We start from the raw sequence: 27,874 nt of genomic DNA, 5'->3' as shown, positions 1-27,874 counted from the left end.
TTATCTGATAATGTCATTTGCAAATATCTTCTTCCATTTCATCAGTTGTCTTTTAGTTTTGCTAATTGTTTCCTTCACTGTGCAGAAGCTTTTTATTTTGATGAGGCCCCAGTAGTTCATTTTTGCTTTTGTTTCCCTTGCCTCCAGAGACGTGGTAAATAAGAAGTTTCTGTGGCCAACGTCAAAGATTTTTGCCTGCTCTCTTTTTGAGGATTGTGATGGCTTCCTGGCTTACATTTATGTCTTTCATCCATTTTGAGTTTATTTTTGTGTGTGGTGTAAGAAAGTGGTGTAGGTTCATTTTTCTGCCTGTCACTGTCCAGTTTTCCCAGCCCCATTTGCTGAAGAGACTGTCTTTATTCCATTGGATATTCTTTCCTGCTTTGCCAAAGATTAGCTGGCCATACACTTGTGAGTCCATTTCTGGGTTCTCTGTTCTGTTCCATTAATCTGAGTTCCTGTATTTATGCCAGTACCATACTGTCTTGATGATTGTGGCTCTGTAATACAGCTTGAAGTCCAGTATTGTGATGCCTTCAGCTTAGGTTTTCTTTCTCCAGATTGCTTTGGCTACACGGGGCCTTTTCTGGTTCCACACAAATTTTAGAATTGTTCTAGCTCTGTGAAGAATGCTGGTGTTATTTTGATAGGGATTGCTAGGTCTATGATGAATTTTCAGTTAATTTTTTTATATCGTACATATGTGGATAAAAGCTCATTTTTTGCTGATGGGTATCCTGTTGTCCTAGCATTATTTTGGAAGTAACTATCTTTAGTCCACTAAATTGCCTGTTCTAGTTTGTCAAAAATCAATGGATTTAATACATGTAAGTGTATTTTTGAACCCTCTGTTCTGTTCCACTGATCTATTTGTTATTTTTACACCAGTTATACCCAATCTTGATTCTTTAACTTTCACAAGTATTGAAATCGTTATAAATCCTCCAATTTATTATTTTCAGGTCGTTTGGGATATTTCTGGTCTTTTGCATTTACATAGTGTCAATTTCTACAAAAACCTTGCTGGAATTTAGGTTGGGTTAGGTTGAATCTGTTTTGCAGTTGGAAGGAATTAACAACAATGTTGAGTCTCAGTCTCTGAGAGTCCTTTTATTTACCTCTTCTTTAATTTAATTTAATTTAATTTAATTTCTCTCAGCATTGTTTTATAGTTTTAAATATACCACTCTTAAATGACTTTTGTGATATATCTTCCTAAATAGTGCATATTTTGTTCTTCTAAGATGATATTTTTAATGTGTTCATAATTGTTTCTACAGTGGTAGAATATAGTTTTCTGTATGTTGATCTTTTATCATGCAACCTTGCTAATAAAATCACTTTTTTATCTTTGTTGTAGATTCCACAGGATTTGTCTATAGACAAATCATGTCTTCTATGAATTTAATTTTACCTCTTCATTTATTAATTGGTTGCACATGTTATTTCTTTTATTTTAATTGGTTTATTTCTTTAATTGGTTGTACATGTTAAAACCTGCACTACAGTGTTGAATAAAAGTGGGGACAGTGAACATGTTTACTTTTTCCCAATCTTAAGAGAAAGCATTCAATCTTTAACCCTTAAGTATGATGTTAACTTTGGCTGTTTTCATAGATGTACCTTATCAGGTGAGGAAGTTCCATCTATTCAAAATTATTAGAATTTTTATCAGGAATAGGTGTTGGACTTTTTAAATCCCTTTTCTGCATCTCTTGAGATGATCTATTTTTGTTTTTAGTCTGTCGATCCACATTGATTAATTTTCAAATTTAAACTACCTTCCATTCCTCGGAAATATTCACTTGGTCATAATGTAATACCCTTTTCAATATTGCATCCCATTTGTTAAATTGGTGTTATGAATTTTTGCACCTGTATTCATTAGGGATATTTGTGTGTAGTGAGTTTTTGTAATATCTTTGATTTTAGTATCAAGGCTTCATGGAATGAGTTGACATATGCTGCCTTCTTCAATTTTCTGGAAGAGTGTGTGCCGAACTAATTTGGTCTTTAGATGTTTATAAAATTTTGTCATAACACCATATAATGTTATGTTTCTATAATTACCTTAAAAGCAATGCTTTTACTATTTATGAGATGTATAGAAGATTTAAAAACTCTGAAATACAACATTCTGTGTTTTTCTACAAAGGATCGTCCTCCTGCTAATATTTGGAAAAAAATTGATCAATCCAGGGACTATAAAAATGGCAATCAACTCAGGGAATATCAACTGGAAGGACTCAACTGGCTCTTATTCAATTGGTACAATAGGTATGTAGTTCATCTTACTAGAAGAAAATTTAGTGTGTTGTTTTATTATATGTGTCAAAATATGTTAAGTAAGAGAAGTACTGATGTTGCTATATTGTTGCTGTCATGAAATTTTTATTATTGAAAGTGAGATTACCTCAGGAAAATATGTAAATTATAATTTAGGATTTTGACTTCAGTTCCTTTAAAGGTATGCCAATCAAATGATTAATTAAGATGATTAATAATAAAATTTGAAATAAATTTAAATTAAAATAAGTAAAAATAAAATTTGTTACAGAATGTTTTTCAGTTTATCAGTTTATACTGCTGCTTGCCAGAAATTGAATCTGGTTAGTAAAGTGTGAATAATTATATCAGTAAGAATTAGGTAGGTCTATTATTTAAGTCTTCAAAGAAGCAGATTATTCACAGTTGATGAGGAATGGAAATCAAAATATAAGGGGCGCCTGGGTGGCTCAGTCAGTGGAACATGCTCCTCTCTCAATCTCAGGGTCATGAGTTCAAGCCCCACATTGTGCATTGAGCCTACATCAAAAAAAAAATCAAAATATAAGAACCTAGTAATGAATTTACCCCTTTAATTAATTATTTTCCAAGTTCAAAATGCTGTCAAACATTATCTTACTTTTTTACTGAAAGAAAAGATAATTGCAAAAGAAGAGAAAAACAGACCCATGATTGAGAAAGTGTGGTGATGTATACAAAAGAACAAACAAAAGCATTATTATTAGTAATAATAGCAAAATTTAATAATGCTTTTATTCAAATCATTCTTCCATGTTCTTCTCACTTTATTCTTCTGAGTTGTGGGGAGTAATGGGATAATGGGGAGTCATGATATATAGTCACATGGAGTTAGGAGGACCTGTTAACCTCACACAGCACTCTTTCCCCCAGTTTGTATTTTCTAAATATTGACCGTCATTTTTCCCAAGAGAACCTTCCAGGCAAAATAGTTAAGAAAATATTGTTTTACTTGTATTTCCGCATCAGTACCCTTCCCCATGTCCTTCATTGCTTGTTTTAAACTTTTAGCACCTCTCTCAGGCCCTCTGTCACAGCCCGGCCCTCCTTACCCCATCTGTGACTGCTCAACAGAGGAGCCCAGGCCCGTGGGTTAGCTTGTTCAGATTCCTGCCCGCCTTCACAGCCAGGCCTGCAAACTTTGCTCACTTCTTAGCTTTTCTTACCCCATCCTCATGTCCTGGAAGTTAAAAGGTGCTTCCCCGGAAGTTAAAAGACTCATGCTGGGTGCCTGGGTGGCTCAGTCGGTTAAGCGTCCGGCTTCGGCTCAAGTCATGATCTCACAGTTGTGGGTTCGAGCCCCACGTCAGGCTCTGTGCTGACAGCTCAGAGCCTGAAGCCTGCTTCCAATTCTGTGTCTCCCTCTCTCTCTGCCCCTCCCCACTCATGCTCTGTCTCTGTCTCAGAAATAAATAAAACATTAAAAAAAAATTTTTTTAAATAAAAGACTCATGCTGTCACCTATGTTCCTGACATGCAGCTCATCCAATTTTCTCAGAATCTCACTTCTGTCCACTCTCACCCTGCTCTCACATCTTCAAGCTCTCTCAAGACTAGTGCTGTCCCTTCACTCTGTGAACAAATCTGGGTTTAACCTATCATTAAAAATACAAGAAAGAAAAGGATAAACCTTTTCTTCTTGGCTCTGTTTCTCCTTCTGGCTGCCTTGAGCCCTCTTTGTAATTTCTACGAAGAATAGCCCATATTGGCTCTTCCCATTTCCTCATCACTTGCTCTCTTGAAACCTGTTGTTTGGATTTGACTCTCTGTCTTTGTAGTGCTCTCTTTCCCAATATGGGGTATTTTTTAGCCCTAATTTGCTAGTCTCTGCTGCTGTGGGTAGTAGTTGCTCCTCTAAACTTTCCCCCATGTTCACCCCCAGCAGCCTCCGTAGTGTGACTGTCCAGACCCTGTGACTTTCAGGTCTGCTGGTTTTCCTTCCTTTGCCCTTTCAGTGTTGCTTTTCTTCCTGAAGTTCCTCTTTTGCTCTCTTCTAGTACAGGTTTGTTCTCCACACCCTCCCTGTGCCTTCACCTATCAACAACATCCTAATAGTCTGCTATCTTTATGTCTAACCAAGGCCTTGAACTCAATCCAAGCCCATATTTCTGTTTGCATCTTGTTATCCTTAAAGTCTATCTCACCAATTCTTTAAACACAAAATTCAAAATTAACCATATCACTTCCTGTTTCCTCCATACCAAACTTGTTCTTCCTCCATATTTTGTATTTTAGTTAAGAATAACATGATTCAGGGGCACCTGGCAAGCTCAGTCAGTAGAGCATGCAACTCTTGATCTCAGGGTTATGAGTTCATGCCCCATGTTGGGCATGGACCCCACGTAAAAATAATAATAATAACAACAACACAATTTGTTTAGTCACCCAGACTGAAATCTGGCTGTCATTCAACACCATATATATCTGGTTTGGTCACTAAGTCCAAAGCATTCCAAGTCATAATTAATTTTCTCTCCTCTTTGTCTCCCCCTTCCCTTAGTGCAAGTGCCTACCATTCTTTCCTGCATTATTACAGTACTTTGCCAATTAGTGTTTCAGTTTCTAGTCACCTCACCTTTTAATAACCACAGTGGAACCCGAGTAAACTTCAAAATACAAACCCAGTCTCACCAGGTTTCTTTAAAACTTTTCACTGACTCCCATTGCATAACAGAATGGTGTCTAACCTTTTCTATGTATGGCCTCTTCATATCTTAGTAATACTCCCTTGTTTTACCATCACCTCAAAACCATGTTTGTAGTCTCCCAGTTGATCGTGTTCATCACACCTCTACTCCTTTGCTGTGCTCTCTGCAAAATCCTACCCATTACTAAGCTCCTCTCTGAAAGAGATCTCTTCTACTATCTCTTTTTACCAGAGTTGGACACTTACTCCTCTGAGCTTCTTAATAAACCTAACTCTGATGATTCTCAGCTGGCCATATATTATAGTCATCTGTGGAACTTTTAAAAAAAGAATTTGTAGCTGCTTTTATCCTACTCCCTTCACATCGATTCATGATGTGTAAGGGAAAGACCTGGGTATCTGTGTTTCTTTCAGGGTTTTAGGTTCTTTTAATGCACAGCCCAAGTTGAAAAACGGTGCTTTATTTGTGCTTCTGTGATAGCATATTGCATGACTATTTATTTATTTATTTGCATGTCTGCTTCTCTAATAGATACAAGCCCCTGGAAGGCAGAGAACATGTTCTATTTCTTTTGTATCCCATCTTCTTATACTGTCCCTGAGATATAGAATGTATTTAATAAATCCTTCCTGAAAAAATTATGTATTTAGTTTGCCTTACTCTTACCATTTCATTCTTTAATAAAAATCATACTCTAATGGATGATATCTTTATTTTGGAGCTACAAAAATCTACAGTTGTCCCTCTTCAGGATTATAATAAAATTATAATTTTATATATATAATATGTACTTCAGCAACTTTTATGTTTTTATAAAGGCAAGTATTTTAACTTGATCTTTGATTATTTTTGTATATTTATCTTTAAAAACATTGTAGCGTACAGAAAATCCCAATGTATACATCGATAATATATTTGTTTATTTCAGACGAAACTGCATTTTAGCAGATGAAATGGGTCTTGGCAAAACCATTCAATCAATTACATTCCTCTACGAAATCCTTCTGACTGGTATAAGAGGACCTTTCCTGATTATTGCTCCACTTTCTACTATTGCAAACTGGGAGAGAGAATTCCGTACGTGGACTGATATTAATGTTGTGGTTTATCATGGGAGCCTGATTAGCAGACAGATGATACAGCAATATGAGATGTACTTCAGGGACTCACAGGTGTGTTGCTGGTGATTTTGTTTGTCGCGTGAAAGGTCAGGGTTGAAAAAGCTACTTAACTTCACATACATTATTTTCAAATTTAGGATGTATTTTATTTGCCTACAAATATCTTAGTTCAGCCTCTTTGTTCATCATATCTGTTTTCCAGTTAAAAAAAATTTAACATTTATTTATTTTCGAGACACAAAGAGAGACAGATCATGAGCAGGGGAGGGGCAGAGAGAGAGGGACACAGAATCAGAAGCAGGCTCCAGGCTCTAAGCTAGCTGTCAACATAGAGCCTGACGCGGAGCTCGAACCCACGAACTGTGAGATCATGACCTGGGCCAAAGTTGGACACTCAACCAACTGAGCCACCCAGGCGTCCCAATTTTCCAGTAAAATTTTAGTAGCTGAAGAAAACAATGACAAGGAATTAGGTTCATCTTCTAGTTCACTATAAAGTATGCTGATTTATACCAATGTACTAATTTAATTATATCCCTAATTTTTCAACTAGAATAATTGTTTTACTAATTGCTTTTAGATACATATTAAATTTATTTTTAGAATTATATTTGTCTCTTTGATCATCCTCCAGTTTTTTCCATCCATTTTAAGAATTTTAGTCTTCAGTGAACACAGTGGGTTTGAATGCTTTTTCAGATAAAACCATAGGTTCTCTTTCATGTTCAAAGGAATTTGATTTTTAGACATATTTTAAAGTTTGGTTTGTTTTGTATGCAGATACAAGTACACCTCTATATGTTTTTCCCCTTTGGACTGGTTATTCCAGTATTTTGGCGATTTGGTGGCTTTCTTCTCCCCTAAATCCAAAAGGCACATTTTCTGTTTTACTTTACTCTTTAGTAGGAGATTTCTTATTTTTCAGCTAAATATACACATCATAAAATTAAGACATGACATCATAATAAAGAATTTTCTAGCAAAAAGTTAAACCTAGGAAGCATTAAGTGCTTATTGAAGTTCTGAGTGATAATAGGTCTCTTTCAGATTCAGAATTTTGTTAAGAAATAAAAAAGAAATCAATAACAATTCACACAAAATTATACTTTTTAATTGGAACAGGTTTATTGCCTGACACTCTGCCTCACTAGCACCTTAACATTTTATTTTTCTTTTACTGATTCTTTTATCAGTAATGATTCTAAGAATCATTAGAACATATGGCCAGGTCAAGGGATATGATGCACGGGTTGAAGTAAGGTAATGTGCCCAGCTTTCTACGGTGTTTCTTCCCAACTGTAATTGATTTTCTACCTATCAGAAGCTGAAAATGAATGAATGAATTGATTTAATTCCTTCAACTTCATTGTCCCTCTTATAGTTGAAACAATTACATTTCCTATGAAATTAAGCATCTGTTTAGCCCTTTAGTTATTCCTCAATTTTATTGCAACTGACACCTTCGCATCTTTCAAGCATATGACATTTCAGTTAGATTATAGTTTGATTTCCTTCTATAGTGTTTTATTCTTCCCAATTGTACATTTGTAGAATTTAAGAGCTGTATGGTATCATAGAATATATATAGAGAAGGTATAATTAAAACTTTGGGAATTTAAGAGATGTTTAACAGGGTTACACTTTTAATATATGTCTCATATGAGCTTGGTATAAACATGATAGCCAAAAAGCCAAAAGATTCTTGATGTTTTATAAACTGAATAGTATATATTAAATATTATATCTTTGTATTAAATGTTATACATTCTCGAAGAATACTTTCTGACCAGTTCAAAATTTAAAAAGGTAAAAATGTCTCCGCTAAAAATGAAATAAATAGAATTGTTCTTTACAGATTTAACTTTGAGCTAATTCTTTCATGTATGTTTTAATACAAATTAATTGAATATTTACTTTCTGCTTTTCAACTTATTAAATAGCTTGATATGATAGTAGTAGTAAAATTAAGCTTTTTCTGAATCACCCTGAGAAAAGTAACAGACATAATAACACTAATAATCACAAACATTTATTGAGTATTTACGATGTGCCAGGCAGTATGCCATACATTTTAGATACAGTATTTCACTTAATATTTGTAATGCCTCCCTTGTAAATAGGTAATAACATTAGCCTCATTTATAAATTAGGAAACTGAGGTTTATAAAGAAGTTATATTGTTTCCTCCAAAATCCTAGCAAAACTGAAATTAATAAATCCAGGTCACTTAGATTCAAAAGCTCTTATTCTGAAACATTGTGATATCACTTTAACTCAAAGCATCCCATCCCAGGTTGTTAGAGCTGTACAAATGCCATGGAGTTAACACTTTACCTCTACTCTAATAATGTTCTCCTGGATCAGTTTAATGGCCATTATATATGATAAATAGTAGGAATTAAACTCGAAATCAGAATATATAATCTTTCTTAACCCTTCATTTCTCCTAATCCCTCATAGTTTATAGTTTTCAGTCCCATTTAAATATTCCCTTGACTTGGCTTCCAGGACATTTTACTGTCCTATATCATCACCCATTCTTTCTGAAGCCCTTTTTACTGGTTCCTTATTTTCCCTGTCTAAACTTAGGAGTGACCCAGAGCTCTGCCTTCAGCGTCTTTCGTATCCATACTCGTTCCATCAGAGGTTCCATTCAGTCCTACAAGTTGAATACCATCTATACTGCTAGAAACTCCCAAATCTTATCACCAACTCTAACCTCTCCTGAATTTCAGAGTCCTATCCATATGCCTATTCAACCATTCCATGTGGATATATAGTATTGTTTCAAATATAACATGTCCAAAATCCTGAATTTTCTCTTTGTGGTAAATAGTAGTACCACCTTCTGATTGTTGAAGCTAAAAAAGTCTGCAGTTAAGCTTGAATCCTCTTTTTATCTGACTTTATACCTATCCTTTAGCAAATCCTGTGGGTTCGCTCTTCAAAATACATCTAGAACTGAATACTTCTCATGACTTCCAGTGATGCTCTCTTGCTTGGATTACTATGGCAGTCCCTTAACTGATCTCTATGATGCATCCTTGGCCTCTTTCAGACTATTTTTACCACAGCAGCCAAAACTTTTAAAATATATGCCAAACCATGGCACTTATTGTCCCAAAACCCTCCAATAGCTTCTTGCTCAGAGAAAAGAACCAAGTCCTTAGTACACTTTCATGTCCAAGTACAAATGCATTCCCTCCACACTCAATGGGTTTCAACCACTCTGGCATTCTCACTACTATGTGAAGACTGCCAAAGATACTCCCACATGAGGGCCTTCACACTTGGCTACGCCTTCCAAGAATGCTTTCTCTTCTAGATCTCTGGGTATCATCTGGGTTTCTCCTTCAGCTTCAGGACTTGGCTCAAATGTCACTTCTTAGTAATGGCCTCCCAGTCAGTTCATAACATTATAGTGGTCACCTCTGATCCCATACTTATTCTTTATCCCTGTTGTATTTCACAACTTTTTTTTAAGAAATTCTTTCTCTGGAGCGCCTGGGTGGCTCAGTCGGTTAAGCGTTTGACTTCAGCGCAGGTCATAATCTCACAGTTGGTGGGTTCAAGCCCCGTGTCAGGCTCTGTGCTGAATGCTTGCTCAGAGCCTGGAGCCTGCTTCAGATTCTGTCTCCTTCTCTCTCTGACCTTCCCCGCTCATGCTCTGTCTCACTCTAGAGTCTCTCAAAAAAATAAATAAATGTAAAAAAAAATTCTTTAAAAAAAATTTTTTTTTCTTAATGGCTGTGTGAATCATGGCATTTGAATCATTGGGTTGTAAGTTCCACTTGGATAATTATTTATATTTTATTTACTGCCATATCTCCAGCATCTAGAACAGGGTCTGGCACATAGACACTCAATAAATATTTGCTGAATAAACAACTCAGGTGGTTAATTTTGATATCAACTATTTATTTTCCATTGTATGTGTGAACTCATAGATATAAACAATAAACACTAAAATTGAAATTTCACTGGCCAGTTTTGTAATGACCATTTTTTTCTTGATCTAAAATTGTTACTACAGCTCTTAAGAATTATAAAACATTTTATCAGGGAATATTTATTTGAATAGAATTATAAATTAAATCATTGTGTTGGTACACATTTTTTATATTATTCTTGAAAACACCATAATACTGTTTTAATGCTAAACCTCATCATTTAAAGGAAGTACATGCATATGTAAAAATTTCAGCGGAAAATCTTTTGTAGCAGATGTCTTTAGATGTATTTTTATACAGTTTGACAGGAATTAAAAATTGTGATGAAGACATTCTGGCAAATTATTGTATTTGATAATAAATTTCTAGGGGCGTATCATTCGAGGAGCTTACAGATTCCAAGCCATCATCACCACTTTTGAAATGATTCTTGGTGGCTGTGGAGAGCTTAATGCAATTGAATGGCGGTGTGTGATTATTGATGAAGCACATAGGTTAAAAAATAAAAATTGTAAACTTCTTGAAGGTCTGAAACTCATGAATCTGGTAAGTAACATCATTATTTTGACTTAATTCAGTTTTCTAGCTGCATAGTGAAACACAGAAGCAGAGAGCTAATGCTAAACATACTCCTTTTTAAATTTTAGGGTATAGATCTATCTGATTTCTGTCTGTGGTAACTGAGGGTTTTTTTCTGTTTTATGTTTTTGGTTTAATTACTAAGGAACAAAATTTCACATGCTTAGCATATATTGGTTATAATTAATAAATGAGATTTTTAAAAGTCCTCTTCTTGCTAGTGTGTTTGCTTATTTCAAATCTGAGTCTTTTGCATTTTTTTTAACATTTTCATTAACATCACATAATTAGTACATAGGCATTGAACAAATAACTCCAGCATGCAGAACTACATACAGGAAAACACTGAAGTCCTCTCTTTTACTCCCCACTGATACCCACACCATAGTTCCACTCCCTGCTCCAGTATTTATAGATTAGTGTGTATCTTTCTAGACTAAACATTTACTGGCATATACATATGTATACAGATACACAGATACATATACAAATATTTAGCTTGGAAATTTTAGAGATACTGTCAAATTGAATTTTAAATGATAATTCATACTATCATTAGAAATATCTTGTCCATTTCCTATTACTATTATGTTTAATTTGTACTGCAACTCTAGTTTAGAAGCATATTCCAGTCAGCTCTTTGTATTGCTGCATTGTAGCCTTAATGATCTGAGAATTGTTCTTCTGTGAAGTCAAGTGATGATTGGCCAAACTGTAAAGAATGAGAACCATTTTTGTACAAATTACCATACCAAGAATGGTTGAGTACAAAAGAAACCAATAACTTCTTTGTTCTTGAAATGTCTATTTCTTTGAGAAAATCTAAAATATGCTTCTTAATATTTAGAACTTTTCTTTTAAAAGCATAAATAGGTCAAAATAGCCAGCAAAGGGAAGTATTACAAGAATGATAAGAGTTTTGAAAAAGGCAATTGAGAAAGTAAATTAGTGAAGATTTGAGGGTAGAGATGTATTTTGAGTTGACTCTTAAAAATTATGGTTAGAAAAGATTCTTGCTTTTGGAAAACACTGAATGTTTGATAACCTGTGTCAGCTTTCATATAATTTTAGTACTGTGGTATGTGACATGAATTATTCTTGCTTCATGTAGGAACACAAGGTGCTTTTGACTGGTACACCTCTCCAAAATACAGTTGAAGAACTATTCAGTCTTCTTCACTTTCTAGAACCTTTAAGGTTTCCTTCTGAATCAACATTTATGCAAGAATTTGGGGATCTCAAAACAGAAGAACAGGTATCTTCCTTGGTCTTTGCAAACAAATGCATTAAATCTCTTATCACTGTGATCGTGTATATGTATTTGTAACTAAATGCGCATATACGTTATGTATCTTTTCATCATTTGATTTTGCAGGTGCAAAAACTTCAGGCTATCCTGAAACCCATGATGTTGAGGCGACTGAAAGAAGATGTGGAGAAGAAGCTGGCACCAAAGGAAGAAACTATCATTGAAGTGGAACTTACTAACATTCAGAAGAAATACTACCGGGCTATTTTGGAGAAGAACTTCTCCTTTTTATCCAAAGGAGCAGGGCAGGCCAATGTACCGAACTTGGTCAACACCATGATGGAGCTCAGGAAGTGCTGCAATCATCCATATCTTATCAAAGGTAGCTAAAAAGGATTGCAAACAAATACTTATTTCTTTGAACAAGTGCTTGTGAATCGACAACAACACAGCAGCTGCAGTGGCCGTTACAAGGAAAGGCAGTGATGCAGCGCTCTGGTGTTTTCAGCATCAGGCTGCCTCATGCCTGTGTGCTAGGTTACAGGGGCAGGACTTGCATTCAGTCTGCTGTGGACTGGAATTCCCCCTCCAACAGAATCTTCCTCCTGGGCAGAGACAGGAAAGCCTACTTCGGAGCCTCTGATTTATATCTTTTTCCTGGTCTTTTTGCAGTCCAGGTCTCCAGTCATGTCTCAGTTTTTGTGCTGTAATCAGATTCCTTTTTCTTATTAGGTTCTCTACTAACATTCTTTCTATAAACCTTTTCACTTATTCCTAGGAATATAATCCCATCTTTATCCAAGGCATGTGGTTTCTAGCCCTATAAATAACTTTCTTTCAATTCTGTTATTCTTTAATGACCAGATAGGCAGAGGGGAAGGCAAATAGCCTGTAATATTGATGAGACTCTCTGGAGGAAGTATGCATCACAAAGACCTATAGCTTGACTTCCTTTTAATTGTCCTTATTTTCATGGCCAGCAGGATACCCATAGACACATCCAGATTAATTGTGGTCACCCTCCGTGATGATCACTGTCCTATCTGTATTTAAATAATAGATGCTTGTTTAAAAATACATGTTTAACTCACCTAAAGTTAGGACCATATTTTCATTAATTCTTTCCCTAATAGCATCATTTAGCACTTAGTGGTCATAAACTTAAATAAGGCATTTTGCTGGGGTTCTGGACAGATAATAAGATGCTTTAAGACATTGCCTTGTCATAAATAAATTGCCTATGTCCTCAGTGAAATTATAGTCTGTCGATGGGTGCTTAGCCACAAACTTAAATAATAATAATAAAAACACTTCACCTGTCATCAGAAAAGTTTAATGTGTCACAAAAGCACAGAGGAGCACTAATTTTGATTTGTTTTTAGAAGAGAGCAACTTGGAGCTTCTTGCATTTGTGCACTAATGCTGTCTTCTTACGTGTCTTTGACAGGTGCTGAGGAGAAAATACTTGGAGAATTTAAGGATACATATAATCCAGCTGCTTCTGATTTTCATCTTCAAGCAATGATCCAGTCTGCTGGTAAATTGGTCCTTATTGATAAACTGCTTCCCAAAATGAAAGCTGGAGGTCATAAGGTGCTCATCTTCTCTCAGATGGTACGCTGCCTTGACATCCTAGAGGATTATCTCATTCATAAAAGGTAAGATATGTGACTCATCTACTGAATTACACTATGAATTACACTCCTTGTATGCTGATAAGGACTTGGAATCACTGTACTGTAACCCAGCTTTACTATCTTTCTCTATAGGTTAAGAATCCATTTAATTTGTGAATAAGAATTGCTTAGGATTATGTGTCACATGTTCTTCTATGTATGTTGCACATAGTAGGCAGGGCTAAGGAGACTGATTAAGTAAACTGTAAATTGATGGGTGTCTGTTGACCTAGGAATGGGTTTTAGTGTACATTTTACTTGATTTGTAAATCTTGTAGTAATGGCTCTTTAAATGGACTTGTAACCCTCTTCAAAAAAGAAAAATGGTTCAATACCTTTTCAGATCTTTCTCTGTAATTAGAACCTGAACTTGGCTACACTTTGACTCTTGCCATTTACCATATGACACTAGTTCACGCTTTAATCCTTTCATTTGTTTAATGTGGAGTTTTGTGTTGTTTTGGGGCATGACAATAAATCTTAAATGTTGTCTAATCAGTATTTAGATAAAAAGGATATTTATCATAGGTTATGTTTTCAGAACATTCACGATCCGTCAGATGTAGGTTTTAGTTCAGCGAATTTTGACCCTTATAGATAAGTAAAGGCCTGTATTAATTTAGATTATCAGAAATTCTGTAGTTTGTTTTTATTTTTTATATTATTTTTAGTTCTATTTTTAGTTTCAGTGTTCCATTCCTTTAGTCTATTTCCAAAATATGTATTATTCTCAACTTTATATCATATAAGATAAAGTTGCAATATTCCTAAGAATAGCTCTTCTTACACAAAGAACTTTATAAGATAAAGATGAATCTCATGGAAAACCCCAAATTTTTTTAAAGTCACAAGTCACATTATTAGAAATCACACCCCCGTTTCACAGGCCCTAGAGACAACAGTGAGTGCCTGTGAGACTCTGGTAAATTATATGTGTAAAGAAGTGCATTGAGCCAGAAGAGGTGTGGCAAATGTGTGTATTCCTCCTCTAGTTCCTAAAGCTTTGTGTATTTTCATTTTATTGGTGTCTGTGAGTTTCTGAACTTTCTGTAAATGAGTAATGATAAAAGAAGTTAAAAGTTAATGCTTAACAGTAATGACTCTAAAGAAGTAGCATTCTACAGGGTGACTTGGAATGACCCAGAAAACTCTGAAGTTTTTGAAGCGAATTCTTAGTGTTTCATATTGTTAGTATCTTGGAAATTTGATAAATGTTGTTGAAAGCTGTATACTATTTGCAGATCCTTTTAATAAACAGACTTGTTTAAAAAGTTGAAAAAAAAGAATTAGCATTCTGGTTTGCCATTGATAGATATATAGTTTATGGTCAAGTATATCTTGAGAGAATAACATGATTGAGACAGAGAAACATCAGTAGATTTCCTGAAGTTTTATGTAAGTCTTTGGTTTTTGTAAAAAAAATTATTTATTATAATGAGATCGGCAAGGTAGTTTTTCATGTTTTTTTAAATTCCAATTTCTGAAAATATTATGGTGGTATTTTACCTATACATGAGGAATGCAGAGATTTTGTATCTTTATATTACTTTGTATTTTCTCCCTACCACCAACACCAAGAGTTAAAAAACTGTAGAAACTGGTTGCTGTGATACTGCTTTTTAATTTTATAGTAAATATACTGTTGCAGGAAAACTGATACTACATTTGATAGGATGTATCCTTATTTTCATTATATTCATCTAACTGAATTTATGCCATTTCATTTGATAGATATTTATATGAACGAATTGATGGAAGAGTCAGAGGGAATCTGCGACAAGCTGCTATAGATCGATTTAGTAAACCTGACTCAGATCGATTTGTTTTCCTTCTGTGCACCCGAGCTGGTGGGTTGGGCATCAACTTAACTGCTGCTGATACATGTATAATTTTTGATTCGGATTGGAACCCTCAGAATGACTTACAGGTAAATAGATTCCTTGGCTGAGAGAATTAAATTTCTTTTTAGAGGGCACCTGGCTGGCTCAGTCAGTTAAGCATCCAACTCTTGATCTCACGGTTTGTGAGTGTCAGATGTGCATCAGGCTCTGTGCTGACAGTGCGGAGCCTGCTTGGCATCCTCTCTCCCTCCCCCTCGGCCCCTCCCCACTCACCCTCTCTCTTCTCTCAAAAATTAACTAACTACATAAATAAATAACTTTTTTGATTCCTATAACTCTTCTTGATATTCCACCTTTTGTGTTTTTATCTGAACAAACTATCATGTAGGTTTCCCTAAGAAAATAGGTTAAATTATCTTAATTTTAATTTAATGATAATAAAACATTTATTTGGATTATATATTATTTACATTATATATCTTCTAAATAGGTTTACCTGCTTGAGTACAGTATTTGTTTGAATCTATTATGTTAAATTGAGAGAGCTTTAAGCTATTTGCAACTTATTTGCAATAATAAAAATGTCAGAATCTTACTTTCTGAAAAATAAGCACTTATCCTAATTTCACCTTCTCAATCATCATATAATGTAGTATGCACAGAATTAAGACCTAATAGACTGTGCCTTTTTATGAAATACTGTACAAAATTAAGGTATACATGTAAATTAAAACAATACTTAGATCTCATAGAAACAGGAATATTAATAGAGTGATCAAATAGCATCAAAGATGCAGAAGATAAGCATCTACATAAGATAGGAGAACATAAAGATTAAGAGAAATTCTTCTTTTATTGTTCAGGGTAGTCTTTATTGTATTACAGTTAATATTATTACTTTAGGTAATTATAGTTCCAAAATTATAGTTCCAAATTGTTACTGAGAATAAACCTGGCTTACTAAAAAATAAGATTTTAACCTCTTATATGTGTAAATGTATGTAATCTAGTTAAAATATCAAAGATCCAAAAGTAATAAATGGGACAAACTCTATGTAAGGTCAGTTAGTAAATAGTTTGGGCTTTGTGGGTCACATAAGGTTTCTGCCACACACTCTTTATTGTTTGGTTTTATAGTTGCTTAAAAGTGTAAAAGCCAGGGCACCTGGGTGGCTCAGTCAGTTGAATGTCCAACTTTGGCTCAGGTCATGCTCTCACGGTTCATGAGTTTGAGCCCCACCTCAGGCTCTGTGCTGACAGCTCCAAGCCTGGAGCCTGCTTCGGATTCTGTGTCTCCTTCTCTTTCTGCCCCTCCCCCACTTGCACTCTGTCTTTCTCTTTCAAAAATAAACAAACATTTAAAAAAAATTTTTTTAAGTGTTAAAGCCATACTTAGCTGGCAGGCCAGGTTTGGTCCACAAGATGTAGTTTACCAATCTGTAGAATAAACTCAAACCTTGATTAGTTGCCTTTTAGATATGTATTTATACTTAAAAGTATCTACAGCACATGTGATGTTCTAAAAGTTAATGTAAAGTCAAATAATGAAATCACATTATAGAACCTGAGGAAGAACTGGAAAAACTACAACATATTCCCCCAACTTCTCCCTCTCACTTGGTTTTTCCTACTAATAGAGATCTAATCTTTGTAGGCTAATGAAAAATGTAGCTTCTTATACTTTCTCGCAAGACCTGGAGCAAGGTTGTTCACTCAGAATTCTGAGTTCTAAAGAGCATGATAGAATAAAGATGTGTGCAAAGAGTACAGCATCAACACCACTTATAAATTATAAAGTCACAATTTATTATTTAGTCTCCTGAAGATAATGGGAATGTGATTAATAATTTGGGAGAAAGACCATTAATTCTGTGGAACTTTAGAGTCTAAATTTAAATTTTAAGTTTAGAGGCATCTGGGTGGACTCAGTCAGTTAAGCCTCCAACTCTTGATTTAGACTCAGGTCATGGTGTCACAGTTCCTAAGATTGCGCCCTGAATCAGGCTGTGCTGAAATTGAGGAGCCTGCTTAATAGTCTCTCTCCCCGCCTCTCTCTCTCTGCCTGTCCTGAAGTCCTAAAATTTCAAGTTTAGTAGAACTTCAAGATAAAATATGAAGCTCTTATGTAATGTCTGATGTCTCTACTTCCAACATGTCTGTATGCTAAATAATTCTTACTTTGTTTAAGTAAAATTTCGGTCTCCGAAGGTATTCACCTTATGGATTTATCCCCTTCCAAAGTACCCAGCTTAACTAAAATGTATTGAAAAGTTTGTTAATAAAGTAGTAGAAAAAAAAATTGAGAAATTTAAATGTAAAGCTTGAGTTGCCAGCAAGTAAAAATAATCTGTTCAAAGAGACTGTGTTGCTGTCTAAAATTATATTGATGATACCCTCTTAAAAAAAAAAAGAATTCTTGGGGTGTGTGGGTGGCTCAGTCATTTAAGCATCTGACTCTTGATTTTGGCTTAGGTCATGATCTCATGGTTTTGAAATCAAGCCCTGTGTTGGGCACTGCGCAGACAGCATGGAGCCTACTTGGGATTCTTTCTCCCTCTCTCTGCCCACCCCTCAAAATACATAAACATTTGAAAAAATAAAAAATAAAAAGCAGTAATTCTTCATGGATCTATATGCTCTGAAATATAAGCTTAAGCTTTTAACTTACTGCTGATTGTGGAATCCTTTCTCATTTTAGTAAGCCCTACCTTCATTTCTAGAAAAAGGATGTAACTAATTCAATAGCAAGATTTTCTGAAAATTCTTCCATACCTTTGTATTCCACCAAGATAGTCTATTGTTAAATGCCTGTTGTGTAATGCCTTTTATGCTATTTTGTAAAATAAATTGAATATATAACTTTTCATTTTTTTATAGGCCCAAGCTCGTTGCCACAGAATCGGTCAGAATAAAGCAGTTAAAGTCTACCGACTAGTAACTCGTAACTCATATGAGAGAGAGATGTTTGACCGAGCCAGTCTGAAACTGGGTCTAGATAAGGCTGTGTTACAGAGCATGAGTGGAAGAGAAAGTAATGTTGGTGGTGTATGTATATTTTCTTTTTACTTGGGGCTTTTATGTTCTTATTTGCCTTTAATTTTAACTTCAGATAGTGTATCATTTTATTCTGATCTATCCTCAGCACTAAATAGATGTCTTTATGTAAGGAGGCATTTCAGGATAGACCCATATTTAGTTAATGCTTGTGAATCTTTCTGTCTATATTGCTGCAGGGCTTGTGAACTCTGAGAATATGTTTTCAAGCTAGAAAGTCTGCTGTGCTTTTAGGATATTTGTATCATGGCATAGCAAAACAGAATTTCTGAATTTTTCTACATTATTTCTGTAAACAGTTTTCCAAATTTTTTTCAGTGGCAGACTAACTGGCATTGGCTTTGTTTTGTTATAAGTGATGTTTATTGGCTTTTTTTTTTTTTTTTACTTCAAGATTGTTGTCTCACATCTTATGCTTGTGACAACTGTAGAATCCTACCTACTACTAAAAAGAAACTGGAGAGGTTACCTGCCCCATAGGCTTTGGTGTAACTGAAGTTTTTATAGGCACATGGCAAATTACTTTAAAGATAATAAAGATAGCCAACAATTTCAATGTATTCTTTCTGAGAATTCTCTCTTATGTATACTGTAAACCCAAATGCAATTTAAACATGACTCTTTGTACTTTGACATTTTTTAGGGATGCTTTCCCATTTTATGAATTTCAAAATAATACTGTTACCAAAATTATTTTCTCTTTAGATTCAACAGCTTTCCAAAAAGGAAATAGAAGATCTGCTTCGAAGAGGTGCTTATGGTGCTATTATGGAGGAAGAAGATGAAGGCTCTAAATTCTGTGAGGAGGATATCGATCAGATTTTACTACGTCGTACAAAAACTATTACAATTGAATCGGAAGGACGTGGGTCAACATTTGCCAAGGTAACAGTGAGTGACAGTTTATAACTATAGCAGTAATGTTTATTACTAAAAAAAATTCGACTCTTATTCTACTAATCATTTGCAGAGTATCTACTTAATGTTTAAGAAGTAGGTAAAATATTCTTTTCTTTTTTTTTTCTGATCTCTCATATCAAGTTTCCCATATATTGGAGTAAGTGTAATAACCAGGAATAATTCTATGTATTAATCAGAGTAGAACACTTAAAATCAGATTTAGAAATTAAAGAACATCTGTGCCGAAGTCAGAGCAAGATATAATAGTGTAGGAGGTTAAATCATCTTACATTAACTGACAGTAATTTAAAGTACTTAAAGAAGAGAAAGGAATTCTAATTTCATCGTAAATATTTAAATCTAATTTGGGGAGGGGAAATGAAATTTGTGTCTGGAAAGGAAGTGTTAATAACTATCTTAGTTGGGAAAAATATTTCAAAAGTTTACTAAATTCCTAGAGTCACCTTTCTCCCCCCCCCCTTTTTTTTTTTGCAAAGAGACATGTAACCCTATATCTTGCATTCATCTGAAAAATTTATTTTTGCAATATTCTGTGTCACCTGCACTGCCATACATGCTTTCTCCTTTCGCCTTTACTTCCTTTCTCTATCCCACTCTCCACTTTCAACCCAGAAGTCTTTATCTTTATGAAGAGCTCTGTGTTACAGCAGGTGGTATAGAGACTATATCCAAAGTAATATAAGTCTTCAAATGAAAATTTTTCTCTTCATTCCTTCAGCAAGTTAATGAAATCTTGTGTCAGGTACTTTGCTAAATGCTGGGAATACTAAAATGAAAGAGTTCTAGCTGCTGAAAAAGTAAAGAAGAAAATGATTAATTTTGCATAAAATGGAAGAGCCATAGAATCAGGAAAGCCTTTGCAGAGAGAATAGTATCTGAGTGTTGAAGGAAGTGTGGATTCCATCGTGTTATAGAGAGCATCACCAGAAATTAATCCTGTGTTCCTAAACTGCAAGAGAGATTTCAAGGACTATGCATAGGCATGTATATAGATGCACAGGATAAATTAAATGGAGATGAAAATGAAGGGTTTTGGGAGGTTAGACCCAAATTGTGAAGGGCTGAAAAAATTCCATTTTGAGGAATTTGAACATGATCCTAAGGCAGTTAAAAAGCTTTTAAATCCCTTCAAGCAGAAAATGGACAAAATGAATGCAGTTTAGAAACTTAACGCTAGCAGCAGTGTAGAAAATCAGTTTGAAAGAAGAAAAACTAAAGGCAGGGATACCAGATAAGAGGCTTATGTAGGATACAATGATGGGTGATCTAGGGTGGTGGAGTGCCACTTGAATCAACAGGAGTTGATGACCAGTTGGAAAGTATGGAAGGGGGGATCAAAAAGGACTTGAAGATCTCTGGCTCAAGTAGCTAGAAGGGTCATGTTATCATTAAGTACGAAAGAGAATGCAAGAGAAGGAAGTTTATGTGGAGAAAACAAAATACTGGGGCTGTTGTATTTGTGGCCTTTACAGGGGATCCAAGAGGAGGTATCCCGGAGAGTTGCTTAGGTTACGGATAGAGATTTGAGAGCTGACCAAGAATAAATCCAAAGAAAGTAGTATTGTGGAAACAGAAGGAATAGCACAGACAAGTATAAGACTGAGAACCACAACTGGTCATGATTGGGTAGATGTACCATGGCTTTGACTGCTTTTCTGAGAAATCTTACTTACTTGGGATTCCTTGGCTCTACCCAAGCTGTCAGCACACTGCATTCAGCTGCTACAGAAATCACCATTCTTGGTTTTTCTATGCCTAGGGATACTCCCCTTAAAGTTGTTTTGTTTTTTAGTTAATATAGACACACATAAAGCATTTAATGACCACTATGATTCCCAGGCTTCCTTGTTTACCATGCTAATGAGATTCATCATGTAAAGCCAGAATGCCAGAGTTTGAATTCTGACTCCTAAGCTGAGTGACCTTGGACAGTTAACCTTTGGGAGTCTTTCTTAACTCCCAAGAGAAAGTCCTCTTTAAAGAAGAGAGCATTGGGGCGCCTGGGTGGCTCAGTTGGTTAAGCGTCCGACTTCAGCTCAGGTCACGATCTCATGGTTCATGGGTTTGAGCCCCACGTCAGGCTCTGTGCTGACAGCTAGCTCAGAGCCTAGAGCCTGCTTCCGATTCTGTGCCTCCCTCTCTCTCTGACCCTCCCCTGCTCATGCTGTCTCTCTGTGTCTCAAAAAAAAATAAATAAAATCATAAGAAAAAAAATTTGAAAAAAAAAAGAGGAGAGCAATAGGGACACTTGGGTGGCTCAGTCATTAGGCTTCCAACTTTGGCTCAGATCATGATCTCGTGGTCTATGAGTTCAAGCCCAGCATCAGGCTCTGTGCTGAAAGCTTGGAGCCTGAAGCCTGCTTCATCATCTGTGTGTGTGTCTCTCAAAATAAATAAATATTAAAAAAAACAAAAAGTAGAGCACGTAATAATCTTGACCTTTTCTACTTTACAATAAAGTGTCTCATGAGTATTATTTTTACAAGTATACTCTAATCATAACCACCTGTGCTTTAAGAACGTGAAATACTTAATCATTTAAATTTCTATTTGAAATTCTCAGACCAGTGAGTAACTTGTATTTGAAAAGAGAGCCAGCTGAAGAGGTACTTCAGTAGCTGAGCGAGTCCAGAGAATTTGCCTGTAGTTGTCCTAGAATTTGCTCATTTCCACACTTGTGTGGAAATACCACTGTGTAGTGACCAGTTGGCATATTAGAATATGGCACTGGTATGTAGAGGCACCAAAGGTACAAAGTTCATAGTATTTTATACTTTTTCCTGGAATTTCCAAAGACTTGCTCTGTGCTCAGTTATTCTTGTGGTTTAGATAAATGAAGTAATTCCAATATATTTCTTTGCATTATCAAATAGTTTTTTAAAGCTATATATATGGAGCAGAGTACATAAAGAGACTGTATATTTAGACTTCGTACATATTCATCCAATAAAACTTGTTATTGCTAACTTTATAAGTGTTTATATCACCTGAACTTTATTTTGAGATAATTTTCATAAGGGCAATCAGGTGGATCCTAGATATAGAAAATCTTCTAGTCTGATTTTTTAATTTTCGGGTATAGAACAAGACTTTGAATTGCTTAATTTACAAAAACAAATAGTCTGTATCAAGTTTCACTCGATTGCTTATAAGGGCCCTCTGTGCACCCACTATCTTTCTCTTACTTTCTGATGGAGGAAGATGGATTTCATGACTAGAGGAAAACATTTAAGGAAAAATATTTTTGGAAGAATAAGAATTAAGATTTAACATTTGGAATTAATCAGTAAACCTATACCTGATGACATCTTCTACAACAGGCATTTTATTTCTATAGGCATTAATTTGTTAAAATCCTTCAGAATTTTGGAAGTCATCTTGAAAATAGGCTCTATGTCATTCAACAATATCATCTAAAATTATTTAGAAATATTTTTAAATTTTATTTGAAAAGTAAATTTATCATTTTACTTATAATGATTATAACAAAAGCTCTTTAATTGTGAAGTATAGTTTCTTCCAGGTAAATTATTTTAATTATCAACAGTGACCTGGTAACAGAATAAAAGTGATTATCCACAGTAACACAGAATTTTTATAAGATTAGCAACCATGATCCTATATTTTCCAAAAAATCTAACTGTTAACCCTTAGTGGCTTTTCATATTTAATGGCTTTCCATATTAAATGTCCATGTAAAGCAGGTGCTCATTTGCTAGCCTTGTGAAATCTCAAGAAGCATGTTATCAGTGAAACTATATAGTACAAAATAAAACCTTAAGAACTTCAATGAACCTTTCAGTGTTCCTGGAAGTTGATGAATCTATATTAATGAAGATTTGAAAGTGTAGATATCAACGCGCTCAGTTACGAGAAATTCATTTCTCAATTAATTAACAAGTAGAAGTCCCTTAGTAGTTTAAGAATTACTTGAACAAACTTAGATATCTCTTCCTTATACTCAATCATACTACTTTGCTTGTCATCAAATACTTCTTATGCAGATGATGATGGCTACTCCTTTTCATTTTATCAGGTTAGTTAGCCTATGCTGTTTTGGGTTGGATATGAATTTTTATAATATGTGGTTTATCATGAAGAGGCATCTCACTGTATTATCTCCTGTTGCCACTGTGACAGATCACCACAACACATATTTTGTCTCTTATAGTTCTGGATGTCAGAAGACCAAAATGAGTCTTAACGGCTAAAACTCCAGGTGTCAGTAGGACTGGTTTCCCCTGGAGGCTCCAGAGCAGAATCTGTATTCTCTTCCAGCTTTTTTGAGTGCCTACACTCCCTGCTTGTGACCATGTTATTCCAGTCTCTGCTTCTGTTGCCACATTAGCCTTTTCCTCTTCTTCCTCTTATAAGGACAGTTGTGATTACATTTAGGGCCTACAAAGCTGTAGTTTTAGAGCAAGCAAAAAAAAAGAAAGAAATTTAAATTCATACCATTAAAACATTTTTTTCTGTCACTTCCATTTCATAATAAGCCAGCAAAATGTACATTTTAAACACTTATAATATTTCAACACTTGTTATATACAAGCATTTTAATAACCCAGTCTCAAAAGAATGTTTGATGGAGTTAATGTACTAGATATTTGGTAAACATTGTCATGAACAGAATCTTTTGAGTTCACAAGGGACATTTAAGATTTTAATTTTGTTTCTTATTCATTTGTTAGACACAGTCTAAAGATTCAAGCTACAAATATAGACAGTAGTATAATAAAGCCTGTAGATTCAATAATTTTCAACTCATGCCAAATTTGCTTCATCATTACCTTATCTATTCTTCATATTATTTTAAAGGAAATCCCAGATAATATATATGCAGGCATATGTATAATACATATGAAGATTTCTTTTTTATTATTAAATTTTTTTAATGTTTATTTTTGAGAGAGAGAGACAGAGACAGAGCATGAGCAGGAAAGGGGCTGAGACAGAGGGAAACACAGAGTCCAAAACAGGCTCCAGGCTCTGAGCTGTCAGCACAGAGCCCGACGTGGGGCTTGAACCTACAAACCGTGAGATCATGACCTGAGCCGAAGTAGGACGCTTAACTGACTGAGCAACTCAGGCGCCCCTGTATATGACGATTTCTTTAACATCCACAATACTTCATTACATTTAAAAATCAAATTTACAGTGATTCCTTCATATTATCAGTTTCCCACTCATCAAACTTTCAGACTTCCAAACTTACCTTGAGTGTCATAAAAGGCTTGTTTGCTTATAGCTGCTCATTATCTCTTTAATGTGTAATTTTCTGCCTTTTAAAGTGCCATCAAGATAGGTTTTTTAATGAAGATTTTTATCATTTGATTATATCTCAGATAATTAGGCATTATCTTTAAGCCATTTACCAATTATATTCTCTTTTGAAAATAATGTGACTATATTCTTCCCTTTAAACTTTTGTAAGTGTACTTATGCCGTTCAGGCTCTTTTCTTTTTTAAAACATCATGTATCTTTACTGCTTATTTTATAAAGCACTTTAATGACTTTCTTTGAAATGACCTATCTGTTTTCAGGAACTTAAATGTCAAATGATGGTTATTAGTCTGTAAGTGATAGTGTTAAGCTGTAATATCTAAAGTTTGTTCCAACTAAACTTGGTTTCTGTATTTAAGAAAGCAAATTACCTATATTTTCTTTTTTTCTTTCTATAATCTCTTAAATTTTTACAATGATTATGCAGTATTGTTGTAAGGAAAAATGTTTTTAATGTAAAGACAGACTGATTTTTTTTTCTCATGCCCTGTATTGCATTTTTTTTAGGAGACCTATCTCTTTAAAAATGTGATGGAAATGATTAGTAGGAGTATACCAGAAAATGACCTGTATAGGGCAAGCAGCTTTGAAATTCTTGTTCTAATCTAATTTCTTAATATTCACATAGTATTTCTAGAAAGTGTATCTCTGTCCTGTGTAATTTCTTGACCAAAGAGATTTGATCCTTACTTACCAAAAGCTTGAGTTAAACAACAGTAATAATTTACTTAATCCTTTCCTAAGAACTCCCGCCTATGTTGGCGGTGAACCTTTTGCTGGGAGCAGATGCTGTGCTGTGTTGCATACCGAAGCATTTGAAATATCCTTTGAATATATGTGTGTATACTGAATTTAAATTCTATCCCCAGTACATGTGAGGAGATAGTGTTAAAAATATATTTTGATAGATTTTCCTCTAAACTTCAAAACATTTTGAAAAACTGCCATTATGTATTTCAGGCAAGTTTTGTGGCATCTGGAAATCGGACAGATATTTCCTTAGATGATCCTAACTTCTGGCAAAAATGGGCTAAAAAGGCAGAAATAGATATAGATGCCATCAGTGGAAGAGTAAGTATTTCTTTCCCTTTCAAAAATTACCTATTGGGATACTTTGCTATTATTATTATAATATTGTAAGGTTTTCAATTGTGTACTAAAATAAATTTATCTTCATAAATTGATATGGAGTATTAGAATGATCATATATTGAGTCAGACACTGCTTCAATATAATACTTCTGATATCTATCATGATAGGTTGTAATACAGGAAAAAATTAAGTTTGGATACTTAAATTCTTAAAATTGTAATGTGTTTTTTAAGTTTTAAAATGACTTCATCAGTTATGTTTATTTTGCTCTTTAACTTTGCTTCCTTGGATTCTACTCCCATAAATGATGATCCAGTCAGATATAAAAGGAGAGAAAAAAAAGTCAAGAAAGTGGGAAAACTATTTCTTTTTTTTTTTTTTAATGTTTATTTATTCTTGAGAGACAGAGCGTGAGCAGGGGAGGGGCAGAGTGAGAGAGGGACACAGAATATGAAGCAGGCTCCAGGGTCTGAACTGTCAGCACAGAGCCCGATGTGGGGCTCGAACCCACGAACTGTCAGATCATGACCTTAGCCGAAGTCAGACACTTAACTGACTGAGCCACCCAGGTGCCCCAAAACGATTTCTTTTTTTAACTTTCCTTAGAGCTAAGAAAGGGCCAAAAAGCTAAAATACAATGTATAGAACTAATAATAACATAACTGTTTACTTCATAAGACATCCATCTAATTGTTGTATAGGAATCTATGTTTGTGAACATTATCTATTATCAAGATAACTGCCAAATGTTTAAGAGAATTTTATATTAATCATTGATCCATGGGATCTATTTTAACAGATAGTCTATTAAAGTATAAAACCTTACAGTGAGAGGGGCATCTGGGTGGCTCAGTCGGTTGGGCCTCTGGCTTCAGCTCAGGTCAGATCTCATGTACGTGGGTTCGAGCCCCGCGTCAGGCTCTGTGCTGACAGCTAGCTCAGAGCCTGGAGCCTGCTTCCGGTTCTGTGTCTCCTTCTCTCTCTGCCCCTCCCCCTCTCATGCTCTGTCTCTCTCTCTATCAAAAATAAATAAAACATTTTAAAAAATTAAAAGAAAAACCTTACAATGAGAAATAACACCACTGCCATACATAATCATTACTATTTAACATATTTCAGAAATATATGTGTCGTATATGAAATAAGTAATTCTGAAACGATATTTATGAAAACATCATCGTTTACATGTGGTACGTTTATGTGTCAAAAAAGGCATATAAAGAGGCCTGACACTGGGCCCGAACCCGCGAAACGCGAGATCATGACCTGAGCCTAAGTTGGTCACTTATCTGACTGAGCCACTTAGGCGCCCCTTAAATGTTTATTTATTTTAAATGCACTTTTAGGAACCTGTCTTACAGCAACAATCATACAGGTATGATTATATGATTCATGACTATATGAATGATAACATAGTACTCTGATGCTCATTGCCACATTTTTTGTTTTAGAAAAAACTTGTAAACTAATTAGACCTCTTATGATAGAGGATTAGTACATGTGTTACTGTCTAATACAATAAGTAAAAATAAACATGTAGATCCCTATCTACTAGTGATATAGATAGAGCTCCAAGACAGTTAAATTTAAAAAGAGAGGGAGACATAGAACAATGCTTATAGTGTGATATTTGTTTCTGATTTTTCAAAAGTCTGTATTGGGGATCTGCAGACACTCATATGCATGTATGCATTGGTCCAGCTGGGGCACACTTATGAGTCAAGTGCCATTCTCACAGTAGGGACAGTGTGCCCAAACAAAGCAACCATTGCTTGTACAGAACTTGTGAATTCTGGTAGATGAGACCAAAGTAAACAAATACATAAGTTGATTTCAGAGAGAGAAGAAAATGAACGGTGGCAGAGAATGCCGGGACGTGTAGAGAAAGCATTACGCTTTCTCTTAAGGGAGGTCACTCTCAGTTGTGCTGAGATTGAATGACCAGAAAGAGACAACAATGTAAAGACATAAGGAAAATCTTTCTAGGTACAGGCATGGCAGAGAGCCATTGGTGGAAATAAGCTCCATGTATTCCAGAAATAGGAATGACATGGCAGAATGTAGGCAGTGAGGAGGTAATAGGCAAGGACAGAGACCATAGATATGGCTCACATTATAGGGCCTTTTATATTACCCTGAGGAATTAAGCCCTTTA

General features: G+C 35.0%; 1 protein-coding gene across 3 annotated transcripts in view; it reads left to right on the top strand.

Annotated features, from left to right (window-relative positions):
* The window catches only part of CHD9 (chromodomain helicase DNA binding protein 9), a 228,293-nt gene that overhangs the window by 152,073 nt on the left and 48,346 nt on the right, over positions 1 to 27,874 (top strand). For all 3 annotated transcript variants that reach the window (XM_029924825.1, XM_029924827.1, XM_029924826.1), the window contains 10 exons: positions 2,156 to 2,277; positions 5,881 to 6,124; positions 10,393 to 10,569; positions 11,714 to 11,857; positions 11,978 to 12,233; positions 13,299 to 13,509; positions 15,259 to 15,454; positions 18,246 to 18,413; positions 19,128 to 19,307; positions 25,588 to 25,698. In XM_029924825.1, the coding sequence (XP_029780685.1) occupies positions 2,156 to 2,277; positions 5,881 to 6,124; positions 10,393 to 10,569; positions 11,714 to 11,857; positions 11,978 to 12,233; positions 13,299 to 13,509; positions 15,259 to 15,454; positions 18,246 to 18,413; positions 19,128 to 19,307; positions 25,588 to 25,698 (1,809 nt within the window). The remainder of the gene's footprint in view (positions 1 to 2,155; positions 2,278 to 5,880; positions 6,125 to 10,392; positions 10,570 to 11,713; positions 11,858 to 11,977; positions 12,234 to 13,298; positions 13,510 to 15,258; positions 15,455 to 18,245; positions 18,414 to 19,127; positions 19,308 to 25,587; positions 25,699 to 27,874) is intronic.

Source organism: Suricata suricatta, chromosome 16, assembly GCF_006229205.1.
Source record: "Suricata suricatta isolate VVHF042 chromosome 16, meerkat_22Aug2017_6uvM2_HiC, whole genome shotgun sequence".
Classification (NCBI taxonomy): Eukaryota; Metazoa; Chordata; class Mammalia; order Carnivora; family Herpestidae; genus Suricata; species Suricata suricatta.
The sequence above is the reverse complement of the archived record's forward strand: the minus strand, read 5'-3'. Positions and strand labels throughout refer to the sequence as shown.